This window comes from Pieris napi, chromosome 6 (genome assembly GCF_905475465.1).
Source record: "Pieris napi chromosome 6, ilPieNapi1.2, whole genome shotgun sequence".
NCBI lineage: Eukaryota > Metazoa > Arthropoda > Insecta > Lepidoptera > Pieridae > Pieris > Pieris napi.
The window spans coordinates 7370195-7385191 of record NC_062239.1 but is presented as its reverse complement, the minus strand read 5'-3'; the positions used below and the strand labels follow the sequence as shown (position 1 = coordinate 7385191).

The window sequence follows — 14997 nt, the reverse complement described above, 5'->3', positions numbered from 1 at the left end:
AAATTGGCATAAAAGCAAACAAAAGGGTTTGTTTTGAAACAAAATAAAAATAATAACATTAAATTACACAGTTTTCTAGAAAAATAACATTTATCAATCAAATCCGTCACTTTACCGGCTGTTTAATTGAAATTGAAAACACATGGGTTTTTTTAATGTAGCCGTAACATTTAGTCAATGTAGTATCCAAATATCATAAAAAGTGGATTTTGGATTTTTTCAAATCCGACATTGTTCTACGATCATGACGATATATACATCCATTAATTAAGTATTTAACGAAGTGTTAATAAATAAATAAATATATGAAGTTGCGAATTTTCTTACTTTGTGTTTAGCTAGGTTAAGAACTGAGCATCCGAGTACTGCCTCTCGGCCCAGGAAAAAGGTATGGTTGCCAATAGGATACTCGAATTCAGGTTCCTCTGTAAATTTCTTCGTTGTGTGAGAATCTGGAATGAAACAAAAACATAATTACACTTTGTATTTAAAAAGCTAGTAAAGTATTAATACCTCGACGGGTAAGATTCTAGATTCTAAAAGCTCGCATACCGGAAATGGTGTTCGCGCGTGGACCTAAATACAATTTCTGTCAAATTACTGAGGATTATATACGATTTAATGATAAACATTTCAAGTTATTGCAATAATATTCGTGTAATACATTAACATATCCGTGTTAATAATCAAGTATTGAAGATAATTGTGAGACGCTATTGAAGTTTACTGTATCGTTAATAATCTCGCTATTCATATTTTAAGCAACTTCATGGCGTGTCAAGCTCACTATCAGTACAGTCAACTTCTAACCACACCCAAACCTCGCCCGAATGAACAGGTAAGGGCTATAACACTTGAGCGACTTTAGTATGGATATATACATGTTACTTATTCACTATACATATACTATACAATATTTTTGTCATTTTAAAAAAAATGAATGTGAACAAAGTTAGAACTATATTTTTAATGCGACTTGGATTTTTGTATAAAATACATCACTCTTGGATTGCCACAAATGAAAAGCTAAGAGTCCAAAATTGCCCTCGTTTGAAAATGTTTAAATTGCTTTATTGTAAGACAACTTACAATAACATGACAGAATCAAGCCGCTATAGACCACTTTTAGTTTTGCCGGAAATCGAGATAAGCCGTTTTTTACCCTTAAAAACTCACTCCCTTCCCCTTCCCGACCTCAGATCGCCCGTAAATTATTTTCCTTTCATTTTTAAAATATTCTCCTCCTTTTCCATTGGGTTTCATCCTACTATTATTTATTTTCACTTTTTATTTTACCCTGGTCTACTTTAACGTTCCTTTGTCACTCTTAATTTAAATACATATTATAAAAACATGTATGTATAAATATTTTCTCTATGATATAATTGGTTTTTAATTATACCTGATACCCAAATCAATATTAAAAATTACTTGAAAGCTTGCCTAAAAGTAGTATGAAATCTAATATTTTTTTATAGAACAGGCAAACGGGCAGGAGGCTCACCTGTTGTTAAGAGATACCGCCGCCCATGGACACTCTCAATGCCGGAGGGTTCGCGAGTGCGTTGCTGGACTTTTAAGAATTATTATCTAATACGTATTTGTAGAAATATCTTTCCTTATCAAGTAAAATCTCATTTTATCGTTGCACCATTAATAAACTTTTACTCCTACCCAAAAATTGAAGTTAAAACTATCTCAAATTAAACCAAGCTAATACGCTATAATCTAGCAAACTGCATTAAACTTCCAAGGAACTATTTAAGCCTTGCAATTAAGGCCTTTATTAACTCAGTCATAGGAGTCAAACTCGCATAGATGTTAACTTGGTTCTACCCCTTTGTTACCGGGAAGTTTTAGTTTGAGACTTGAGTTTGTACTATATTGAAATATACTTATTTCAAGATGCTTTGTGTTTCGGCTTAGGTATTGATAGTTGAGAGTTTGCGATATAAGCAGTGTTCTTAATTTAAATAAGCTATAAAACTTCTTTGATGTAATAATTCCACACTAATATTATAAAGAAGAAAGATCTTATTCTTTGTTAGCATTGAAAATACTCCAAAACTGGACCGATTTTAAATTTATTGATTTTATCCTATTGCAGCATAGGTAGATAGATATTTTAATAATAAGGAAAACTGTTCCCTTATTCAGCCAAAGTTTGATCACAAAAATAAATAAATCAGAGCCGCTACTTATTAGGTCTGGGCCTCAGATTTCTGTATCTGTTTCATGATTATTTGTCAATCATTAGGCAAATAGGTCATCAGCATCCTATTTTCACACGTCGACTTTTTGTGTCTAAGGCAAGCCTGATACCTTACCATGTTTTCCTTCACTGTTTGAGCGAATGTTAAATGCGCACATAGAAAGATACGGATCGATAAGGATCGAACCTACGACCTCAGGGATGAGAGTCGCACGCTGAAGCCACTAGGCAAACGCTGCTCTTCACTAAATAAATATCCGAAACATTTCTAAAGCCAAAAAAATATGACGAAAAAATCATATTTTTCTACGGCTTTGCAGACTTTTTCAGGATCCTAAAAGGCTTGAGGATTAAGATGATTAAGGCGCTTTCATAACTCTTATTTTTTTAAGTACCTTGGCCGAGGAAAGGAAATATGTTTGCAAAAGATTATTGATAACGTTTCGTTAGGTTTTTCCTTTACAAAATAGCAACATTTTCTTGTCTATGGGTGGTTTTCATCCCTAGAATAGGTGCCTAATAAGTACATTATTTTAAATCAATATTGTCAAGACTGTATGTGACAAAGTAAAGGCTTTGTGACAATGTGTATGCATAGTATTGTCTTTTATTGACATAACTTTTAGACATAGAAAAACACTTTTTTAACGGATTTTTTATTATAAATTTACAATAATTATTTTACATAATTTTAAATTTAACCGACGTTTCGCGTGCTTTACAGCGTTCGTGGTCACGGTGACAATGTGTATGCATCTTAAATTGCATTTTGTGTCTTGACACTTTGACATAGTTTTTTTGAACCAAGTAAAAGAGAAAAAACCTCTGTAGGTATAGTACTCAGTACTCATAAATAGATGTCGCTAAAATCAGCAGCAACTGTAGTTTGGAACGTTATCATAAACAGTAAAAGTGAGTAGCCCATAAAGCACCGAAGCGTCCGTATAACTTTTATTTGAAGGTTAAATTATTTCCTACCCACAACTTTTTGAATTTATACTTCTTTAGGCGCGTTATGAAAAATTGATGAGAGTGAAATTTTACGATGCGCGCGCACCGTGACACAAAATTAACAGCATGACGTTGCCCACGGAAGATGCTACGGCATTGGACATAATTTAAAAACAACATTCGATAATAATATAATTTATGTTACACTTAATGTAAGAGAATAATAATAAATATTTATTTAATTTTTCAAATGTAAACTGAACTTTATTGACTATAATGTCTCCTTTTCCAGTCTTTGATTATTTAATTGTAATTAATTATTTGCATGCAATCAAAAACTATTTTTAATAATGCCAAAGAAGTATAACTTCTTACGCGAGTACATAATTACACGCACCCTTTTTTCTGTGATGTAAGACTTCAAAATATATTAGGATACACGTATAAATAAAGTAAATTACACAATCTAAGCTGACAGACGGCTTTAAATTTAGCACGACGTTGAAAACGGGTCAAGTTAACATAATCGTGAAAGTTTCACCACAATTTCCACTCCAAAGGGGACGCAAAACGTTCTGGAACTTATTTAATGAAAAACCTTATTTAGGAAAATGAGATTTTTCTGTTTAATCTACCAACTTGTCGCATAAACACTTCGTTTATTCAATTTTGTTTTTTTTTTACTAAGGGTGTAAATTAGCTGTAACTTTTAATTGTATGTGTACGTTAATCTAAAAGATTTACGACGTTTTGTAAATATTCTAACGCATTTTTAAAAATAAGAACTAGAATTAAAAAATCACATTTTCTAGTCTAATTTTTATAACCAAGGGTGTAAATTTGCTGTAATTTTTATTGTATATGTACATTAATCTAAAAGATGTACGACGTTTTGTAAACATTCTGACGCATTTTTTAAAATAAGAACTAGAATTTAAAAATCACATTTTCTAGTCGAGTAAAAGATTGAATTCGAAATCGATTTGTGACCATTTCGAATAGTAGATTCGCATTAGCATTCCGTGGCAGGTGCGAGCCGCCCCAAACCCGTATATTGCGTTTTTCACCGAGGCCGCTTTCAAATTATTGAGGAAAACGTGTGAAAAGTGTTTTATCGCGAAGGCTGTGACCGGTCGACCGGGAAAAGAAGTTGTGTTTTGTTTTTAAGTAATGTTCCGTATAAACACGATTGTGTGGTCGTTGGAGCTTTAAATTTGTGGGTTTCAATTGGAAAAGGCTAAATGGGTTCGGGGTTTTCTTTAGATCTTTAATAATCTACCCTACCTACTGTATTCATATACGTACTTGCTAATTCCTACATATATTTTCATGCCGTTTTGTTTTATTGATTTATTTACCTAACAGGTTATTTTTTGCTATGTATATTATAGAAACGCTTTCGACTACAATGACCAGCAAGTATTAGATTAAAAATAAGAAAAAATAACAGCTTTAGTACAGGTGTATCAGTTGAGATCTTTTTTTTTTGCTCTATCGCATGTAGGTAATCAGTCCTAAGACCCATTACCATCAAAGCCATTGATTTTTTGGGTCTTATGCATGCCGGTTTACTTACGATGTTTTCCTTCACCATACTAGCGAGTGTTAAATGTGTACATAGACAGAATAGCCATTGGCGCATAGTCGGGAACTGAGATAAGAGTCGTACGCTGAAGTCCCTAGTTCCTGCTACAAAAATTATAATAAAAACACAATTCTATTGGTTTAGAACGATAATTGTTATTCCAGTCAAATTAGTAATAAAAAGTTCGACACATATACTACTAGCCAATCAGAAAATACGAATTCCAAATGTTATCGCGATCACGTTCAAAAGAATTAAATAATATTTTATCAATTTTTAATTAATATAACGATGCGATTCGTTTGATCACATTTAAAAGCATAAATAATAGCTGTTCAGTGTATTTTTGCTTCAAAGTTTAATTATGAATATAATAATATTTGAACTGAACAATAGTATTACGTAATAAAGAACACTAGAACATTTTCGAATACCGACTCGGAATCCACTTCTGGATCATTACAAAGCTCGCACCATTTATCGGTTCTCGCCAACAACGTACATTACGGCTCTGACCATTACTTGTACTTATAGTGGCTTACTGAACCACCAATGTACTTCGATAAAGTGGCTTTTAGAAGCTTATTAAAACGCTTTATTGGAAACTAACTAAGAATAAGTAAAAACACTTCTCGTTTAAAATATAGTAATTATATTGTAGGCGGAATAGCATAAAACATGGACGCTTGTGGGTTCCATTCCCCGAAGCAATAATTGGCTGACTACACAAAAGATTGCCATAAGGAACAGTAATGTCTGCTTTATTCTTCATTGGGTTCACAAAGTTACCCTTATGCCCTCAAAGCTTGTATATATATTAATATCAATCGCAATCAAGTTTATTCAAAGAGCGATATTTCCCACACAGCGAAAACATCTCCCTAATATCGTGAAAGATTTCTTTGGAAATGTTATTTCTATTCTATTGTTACTTCCATATTTCCATATCAAAAAGGGTATTGGGGCGGATACATTGGAATACCTTGAATGTGAGCCACAATAATCACGAGACTTTCATCTTCGAGTGCGAATTGCCTTTTCAACTTGATACCTACATTTTTCTTTGAAATATTTAAATCACTAATTTCTCAGTCTTGAATATGTTTATTGGTATGATTTTTTAGACCCAAGGTTTTGTTTGCAGCGCTGTATGCGTTTAGCATTCAGGAAAATATGTGTGAACATGGGTATAATCAATTGAAAATGTAACCCTCGGTTTCTATATCCAAAATACCATTCGAAAGTCATTCTATCAAGAGAACTTTTGCAACCTTATTCTATTAAAACCTCTACAGAAAGAAAGGGTTCGTGAGTAAACACAAAAAATACCGTATACAACGCGTTTATAAATAACAATAATAATTTATAAATACCAATTTACGATTCAGTTGTTTTTTTTATTTAAACGGATGAAATAATTGCGAAATTGTGTTAAATTTTAATCTTTTTCCTACTAAATTATAAAATCAGATATACGTTGTAAAGCTTACGATTACTTTATTTGAATTTTTAAAGTAATGCAGAGGTATTTTAAACCTGTTTTAGTTTAAAGTTTGGTTGTCACGGGTCATTGACATTTAAAATGACGATAAAACTTGACTTTCTTTACACAACCTTAGAGGGTGTGGCGTTGCCCGGTGATATTGATCAATCAAAGAGTTTGGCCTTTTTGTCAAAATACAAGAGGATAAGGATAAGCTCATACAATTAATCTTTTAAGAATGTTTTCATTATAATTACCTATTTATTTTGTAAAAACAGTACACTTTACTTTAATTAGCCGCGTTGCTAAGCGTCTCTTCTATGTGAACATTATCATACAGCGATGAAACACTTTATACCTACGCCCCAAAATGACTGGGTCATCAATAAAACAGTCGTAGATATGTCCCAATGGGGCTTAAAAATCAGCGGCGCTACAATCCGTGGTCTTGGACTCACATTTCTGTATTTAGTAATCATTTTCTAACAGGTATGTGGGTAATCAGCCTATTGTGTCTGACACACATCGTCAACATTTTGTGTCGAGTACATGGTGTTTTCCTCATAATGTTTTCGTTCACCGTAGGAGCGAGTTTAACAATCGGACTTAAAGTCCATTGGTGCACAGCCGGGATATGAATCTACGACCTCAGGGATGAGTCGCTTACACCACTATGCAAACACTGCTCGAAATGGGTACCTAGCCTTACATCTAAGTTATGGCATATCGATGTAGTTCTTATTAAATATTATACTTTAATTTAAATACTGTTATCATTTAATTGATCTGTCATTGATAATCCCCAAATAGTCGTTAAACTGTCGCAACCGCTTCTCATATGTCAATACCCCAACCCAAATCTAATTACCGCATTGACCGCAAGATAAATCATTCTTAATGACTTATTTTAATTAACCACAACTATGCAGGCAATTAGAACATTGTCTTTATTAAAATAATTGTTGATGTAAATGTGTCAGCAAGTTTAACCAGTGTTGGGCTAGTGATTAAGCGTACATGACCCTGAGATCGTGCGTTTTATTCCCCAGCTGCACAAAACACACATGTACAGACAGGAGATACATTTACACTGACACACGTAAAAGTGTATAGGTTTAGTAACCACTTCACCGTTAATATATACATATATATATACAATGAGTACATATATATATGAGGCCAAAATCCTCATAATTGAAGTGAATGTGTGTTAAATAAATTTTTAGTATAAAATAATTATACTGAGGTATATAAAATTATTATAATATATAATATATTATATTATTATAATATATATAGATTTATTTCGAACTTAGGTATATATTGTATACATGTATGGCAGATTCCCATAAAATCCACTGCTAGCGAATTTCGCAACATAATAGTTAATAACCAACATTTTTAAAAATAACTTGTAACTTTTCTGAAGATTTCAATTAGAAAACCTTTTGATTGTGTATATTTATATCTCTATTCCATAGAGAAACCTCAAATAAATATAGGGCTAGACCTCTATTAAAATGAAATATCGTCCATGATCGCCTTTTGATTTCGCTCTATCTAGTTTTCTAGAACTCGTACTAGAACACTATAAGTTTTGTACCAAAATATTTAAAACGAAACTCAATCTGTATAACGGTGAAAACCTATTTAATACAAGTAACTTACCTGTAAGTACACTAATTAAATGTTAAATTCCACTTATTACAACAAAGATGACACTTTTTCGTTTAGGTAATTTTCCTATAATTTTGTTTGGAGACATATGTTATAATGTAATGTACCTATTGTGTAAAGTGATATGCTACATAACAAATGAGAAAAAAATTCTTAATATCAAACGCCTAAATTCCACAGTTCACTAATCACTTTTAATTTAGAGAGTTGCTCATTGGTAGTTTTCAACTACCAATCAAAACTCTTAACTCTATGACGACGCGTGTCAAAAGAATACTTATAAATCTAATATTGCGATTTCTTGACTAAATTCTTTACATTTATTAATATAATTAATTTTCATAATTATTAATAATAGACATATACTTGTTTTTATAGAGTACTAAATTGGATGATGATTTAAATTATTGTTTGACTGCCGCGTCGGTAATAAATATGACAGTTATGAATGTTGCCAACTTTTTTTATAAACTTTATTTTTAGCGAAAAATATTAGTGAAGGGAATTCAACATTCTCAATATACAAATTATTTACAGTTGCTAACCCTTTCATAAGTGTTCGTCATGATTAAAAATCTAATTATAAACAATTAAAATGAGTACTTTAATAACATGCATATTTCTTTGAAGGATAGCAATATTTATGTTGGAAGTTATGTATCAGGGTGAGAAAATATTATGGAATGATGTGGCGTTGCCATATTTGAATAAGACTCTTTCAAATAGTTTTTAGCGTGCTGCAACGTGCAAGCGTTCTCACACTTCACTATAGTAATACATGGCATTTCAGTTATTTTTTCTTAATAAGCAAGCAAGCGATCATCAAATCACAATATGAGGCTTTAGCTATCTTCTAGACGAAAGTTTATTTCCTTTTCTCTTAATATAATCTTATTAGATCTATATGTCCCAATCGTTTTGAGGTGAGATTTGGTCATTGAAAGATCTCACCTTGTAGATCCAACGTTACATGAGAAAGGCAGAAGGCTACAGTACCTATACTACCAGTGAAATATCAAGATGCGTTACCATTAAATACGTTATTTACTTGACTTAATAGAAAAAAACCGATAAAAAGTTGAGCCTGATACAGTATACAATAAACTGTTATGTTTATTGTAATAACGAATTATATGACTTAAAAACGTATTTTGGATTTTTAAAGCGTTAAAGTTTATTTTTGTTTTTGAGACATGGGAGGCGCTTTATATTTGAAACGTTATTCGGTTTGTAAGTGCGGCAACGTCGCTCAACGTATACAGCGAATATTCATAACGGCAATCGCTATTTAACATAATATGGAATTGATTTAGTTTGGAACATGTTATGTTATTGTCTTTGATTAACATAACCTTTACACATTTAAAGAAAAAACTTTTTGACCGGATTAAAGTTATGTATTATTATAAATTTACAATTATTTTACATAATTTTAAATTTATCCGACGCTTCGCGTGCTTTACAGCGTGCGTGGTCACGGTGACTATTAATCCGGTTAAAAAGTTTTTTCTTTACATGTTATGTTTGTCACCATAAAGTTATAAGCATACAACATTGTTTTAAACTAAACAATATTATTAGAATAAGTGTTATATTATACGCACAACGGACCTACTGAGAGTCTAAGTACGGAAACTGAGTCCACAAACCATAAAGTGTTTTATTAGGTATTGATTCAAATATTGGTTTGCAGGAACATATTTTAATAAAGTAATTTATGAGCTAAAACATTAACTTGATTAATAATAATTGAAAATGATAAAAATAAAAATATACAATTAAAATAAATTTAAAGTTTAAACCTATGAATATTATTTTATTTGTTGCTCACTTTTGTAGATTGGATGTTTACTATGTTTTATACATTCATGTATTTTAATTTACGGGACTTGTGATATTCAGATCAAACATTGTAACCAATATACAAAAAAACATCGTTACCAAAGAACAATCCTTAAAATAATTTCATTTAAAACCTACATCAAAGCCAATACACGTTGATACACAAAACAGTCCATATTTTAATACAATTTCACATGACCCGACCCTTTCAAATATTAATTTTATAAATGGTAATGGAACAAAAATGTGTTTACCTCCATGAATTGGATTACACAGCTATTGTTTTAGAAGAATGTTTATGATAATCTACGTACTTCACACATGTCCATTAATTTAAAGCGCTTTATACGATTACTATTTAACTTTATTACAAAAAGATTTAATATTAAGCGATCAGCACCGAGACTAAGTTTGACTGAACGGCTTTTTCTGTCTACACGCGCAATTGTATTGTGGCTTATGTTAATCCAGATGCATTAGTACCAGAAAAGAAAATTTAATAGCAATAAATAAGAATAACGATTAGTTTTAGATTATTATTCTAGTGTGTAAGATTAAAGGGATTTTAGTTTTTCCGTACGGAGTACTGAAAACATATCTTTAACTTCTTCTTACTAATAACTATAGATTCGTTTCTTGCTTGGAGGAATATATTATGCTGCGTACAAGATTTTTTTATTTTTTATTGGACAATTCACACCAATTGACCTAGTCCCATGCTAAGCTGGTGAAGCTTGTGTTTTGGGTACTAGGCAACGGATATATACATATTATAGATAGATAGACATATAAATACAAATTTAAACACCCAAAACCTAAGCACAACACCAAATATTCATCACATCGATGTTCGTCTCAGCCGGGGATCGAACCCGGGACCCATGGATTCGCAGTCAGGGGTACAAGATAACAAGATAACATTAAACCTTAAAATCGTGATGGAAATCATCGAAAAGGGACCGGCCGAGACATGGCCCGATGTCCTTAAATTGGCGACGTGTGAGGTACAGTACCGAACATCTGCTTTAGTAGACGTTCTTTTGTTTGTAATTAATCTATACGGTTCCTGGGTCTATAGGAATATAATTTTCACTATTATTACTCGCAGAACAAGGTCTATTAATTAAATGGTATAAAATGCTATGCTAATTAAATTGCGTAACAGTTCCTGCGTCTGGCTATACTTGAAGTAACTCTGACGATTGAGCAGCCCTGCGATTCTGTAACTCACTTTTCGAATGCCACAGAATGCCAAATCATAAAATGACTGCTTCACGACTAATTTGAGAGCGACCGCCGATGCGAAAACCGCTGTGTGAGTTCGAAAAGTGAGTTACAGAATCGCAGGGCTGTTCTTAAAAAACGAAGAAAACCTAAACTTGAGTGAGCCAAATGTACTGGACTCGTTCAAAAAGAGAAGAAGAAATTTTCCCGGCACTGTGGGCACGGTTATAGTGTTAACACATTCCGTTTGTGCCAGGTCTTCTTACTGGGTGATTCATTATATAAAATCATATAAAAACGTACATTGTTTTTTATAGATGTATTTAGAAACATTATTAATGAGCAGTATTGGCCTAGTGGCTTCAGCGTGCGACTCTTATCCCTGAGGTCGTAGGTTCAATCCCCGGCTGTGCACCAATTGACTTTCTTTATATGTGCGCATTTAACATTCGCTCGAACGTGAAGGAAAACATCGTGAGGACCAGCTTGCCTTAGACCCAAAAGGTCGACGGCGTGCGTCAGGCACAGAAGGCTGATCAACTACTTGGCTATTAGATTACCAAATGACCATGAAACATATATATAAAACTGAGGCTGAGACCTAAAAAGGTTTTAGTTTTATTTAGAAACATTGAAAATATGTTTCAACGTTGAACACGGGCATATTTTTTCAACAGTACAACTTTGTTTGCCAATGTCGGATGAAACTGGGGAACACTCAATAACTATTTTTATATCATATCTATAATAAACTCAAAAATTACTGATTGATTGACTGCTTTAAAATTCTTTCACTATTGGATTCCCACATTATCCCTTAGTAACGAGGGAGGTACAATGTGATATATTTTTTTTCCAAAAGAGCAATGTGTCAATATATTTTTTTTGTATAGCAGAAGTTTCCTGACGGAAAATATTAATTTTTAATTTGCCTATCATAGTTTCCGCCATGATTAAAATACAAATGAAACAGGTCCACTGTGTATTTTAGTGGTCGTTAACAACATTATTTTTAACACATTAATGAATTATTTAACTCAATCCGGGAAAATAAATTTTTGAATTTTAAAACAAATTAAACAATCTTAGTCTATAGTATTGTCTTTTATTGACATAACTTTTAGACATAGAAAAACACCTTTTTAACGGATTTAAAGACGGCCTAAAATTGTCAAACACATGGGTTCCAAATTAAAATCTCAAGATAAACAATCCGCGAAAATAGAGGACACCATGAGCCATTTCTGTCAAAACCCTCCATCTTTTAGTCGATACCAACTCCGGGGAAATAAATACAGATAACACAACTTTTTCTACAGCTGTGATACTTTTTTGACATTCAACACGTTTTATCTTCATTCACCGTGACCATGCACTCTGTAAAGCACGCGAAACGTCGTTAAATTTTAACATTATGTAAAATATTTCTAAATTTATAATAAAACATAACTTCAAATCCGTTAAAAAAGTGTTTTTCTAAATCTCAGTCTAGTTAAGTGAAATACATGTACAGTGTTATACACTATGCGTATATTATCTTTTCTTCTTCGAAACATTTAAATAAAATTTCTTAAAGAATTTGTTACATTATTTATATAACCTTGCAAGTGCTTTTCAGGAATCGTATTACTGTAATAAACGGCTCAAAGGCTTATTTAAATTTATTTATTACTAAGAGTTCTTACCTTTTAAGGCCATTGTTGGCAAAAAGGCCAATGCTTGCAGCATCGAGCAGAACCAGGAACGTTCCGACCTCATTCCGCAAATTATTCACTCATCACCTTAACACAGTACATTTCCCGTCCATTTGTTACACTATTCGTTCATTTGTTACACTAACAAATGTGGCACTAATGTTCCTACTTCAATATACGGAGTGTAAATGGTTAAATAGATTCCTTATACATACATATACTAAATTACACCGAAAGGTAAGCATAATATACTGTGGCGCATATTAAATAAAATTGAATTTAATATAATAGAAGACATTGAAATGGTGTCTCAGTTATAGCCAATTTCACTTCAATCAATGTTTCAATTTTGATGAAATCTCTCCCAATTAGTTTGAAACGCTCTTTGTTATACGATTGCCGGTCTCAATATTATTAATATTTATAAGAGACTGTTTGCTCAAGTAGTTCAATTAATTCCATTTGAACCGTTTCAATTAGTGAATAATACATTTTTCAAGTGAAGGTGAAATTTTGCTAAATATTAATAAAACAACACAAATGACAAGGAAACAAAATTACTTTAAACTGCTTGTTTATATGTTTTGACTTACGCGAATAAATAACATATTCCTTTCAATGTATTTCTGATTTTTTGTTGGGTTAACGTATTTTTAAAACACGGGAAACATCGAAACGAGGGAAACCGCTGTAGCACGTCTGCCCCGTAGCAGTTTTCGTAGCACACTGAGCGGCCGGAGCACACTACTACGCCGCCTACGTAACATTGCATGAAAAGGTTAGTACTCCAACGTTTAAGCCTTGCGCCTTTTTCATGAATACGAGTGTCTTGTTTTCTGTTCGCTGTGGTTTGTTTTAGAAACGAGCCTTTGTGAGTGTAATATCTTCTAATGGTGGCACAACTGCTTACGTCTTTATTATTCATACTTCATACATCCTTGAGCCATGGTAATTATCCTATCTACGCCGCTACGGTGCTTTTGTTTTTCCTTTAATACAATGCTTTGCTCTGTAAAAATCTATAAATATAATTACCGCAATATAGAGTTTCGTGTTAACATTATTAGCCTAATTTATGGGGTTTTAACACGATCTTAACACTTAGTTATAAGCTTATTACAAATTTGACCTTGTTTATTAGTTAATGCTGCGAGTGTTCAAGAAATTCGTATATTTTTACTTAAGCCACTTAAGTTATGACACGTTATAAAAAGATTAGTTGTGAAGAAGCCGGCGACCTAAGTGTTTTCTCACTGCTTATTACACTTAAGCAGAGGTGACGAACATTTTTACGTCATGTCTAAGTAAAATATCGCGTTATTTTAACTTAAAATCTGAAAGCAACTATTTAGGCACTATTTTGTTTTAGATTTTCGAAGCTATGTTCGTATAACTATATGAAACCATGCCAATGCAGTCTTTGGTTTAAAGGTTGTGTAATAAATTAACATTTTCTCTTTTTTAGTTAGAATAAAGAGAAGAAAATAAATGCTTTGCGAATTTAATTATTATTATTTTTATGTAAATTGTTTAAGATCCAAATCCAACTTTTTATTTAATATTATTATAATATTGAAAGACAACATAATTGTTTATTTTATATCAAATATTTACTATAATTCTATACGTACAATTAAGTAAATAGAAATTACTTGTCCCGATACTTATATGGTAATAAACACGTATATTGTGTGAATTATCGACTATATGTATGTGTGTGTGAATATGTAATGTTATATAATATCAGCTATTAAATCATATATAAATAAACACACTATTCAATTAATCTATCAATTTAACTTTTAATTACTCACGTGTAACTTTGCAAATAAATATGTACAGCAAGTAAGCCCAAATGAGAGACGGATCGTGTCACACGTCTGTGATTGAACTAATGACACCGTTGACCAATCGCAAAGATACGAAAGGCGCCATTTTGTTTCTTTTTCAATATATATTAAAAGTTCAACATCCCTGATACACCGTATCATAATTTCTATGGTTTCCGCTAAGAAACGAAACCATAGAAATTGAATCGCTTTAATACGTGTACCCTAAGAATTGTTTTATATGCTTAAAAATTGTCAGTATAAGACTACTTCTTACTAAGTCTGACTTTAACATTATTTAAAGAAAAATCTATATTATACGTAAGTCCGCGAGTGTCATGCTGTTTCTTTTCGTTTTGCACTAAGTTTTCGTGTCACTTCACTGGTGGCCCAAAAATGTGGGAAGTAAAAGTATACAACTTTAACGAAAATCGTAGGCTTTTAAGCTCTGATTTAAATGTAAATTTATTCATTATGAACATCGTATCATGTACATGTTT

General features: G+C 32.1%; 1 protein-coding gene across 5 annotated transcripts in view; it reads right to left on the bottom strand.

Moving 5' to 3' along the window:
- The window catches only part of LOC125050685 (lachesin), a 53541-nt gene extending 40134 nt beyond the window's left edge, over positions 1-13407 (bottom strand). The window contains exons 1-3 of one of the 5 annotated variants that reach the window (XM_047650678.1): positions 13262-13407; positions 12660-12919; positions 328-452 (exon numbers count right to left, since the gene is read on the bottom strand). In XM_047650678.1, coding sequence (XP_047506634.1) covers positions 328-452; positions 12660-12732 — 198 coding nt within the window. In that variant the 5' untranslated portion in view covers positions 12733-12919; positions 13262-13407. The remainder of the gene's footprint in view (positions 1-327; positions 453-12659; positions 12920-13261) is intronic. The other 4 variants (XM_047650677.1, XM_047650679.1, XM_047650676.1 and 1 more) reach the window with 4 other exon arrangements.
- Positions 13408-14997: the final 1590 nt, after the last annotated feature.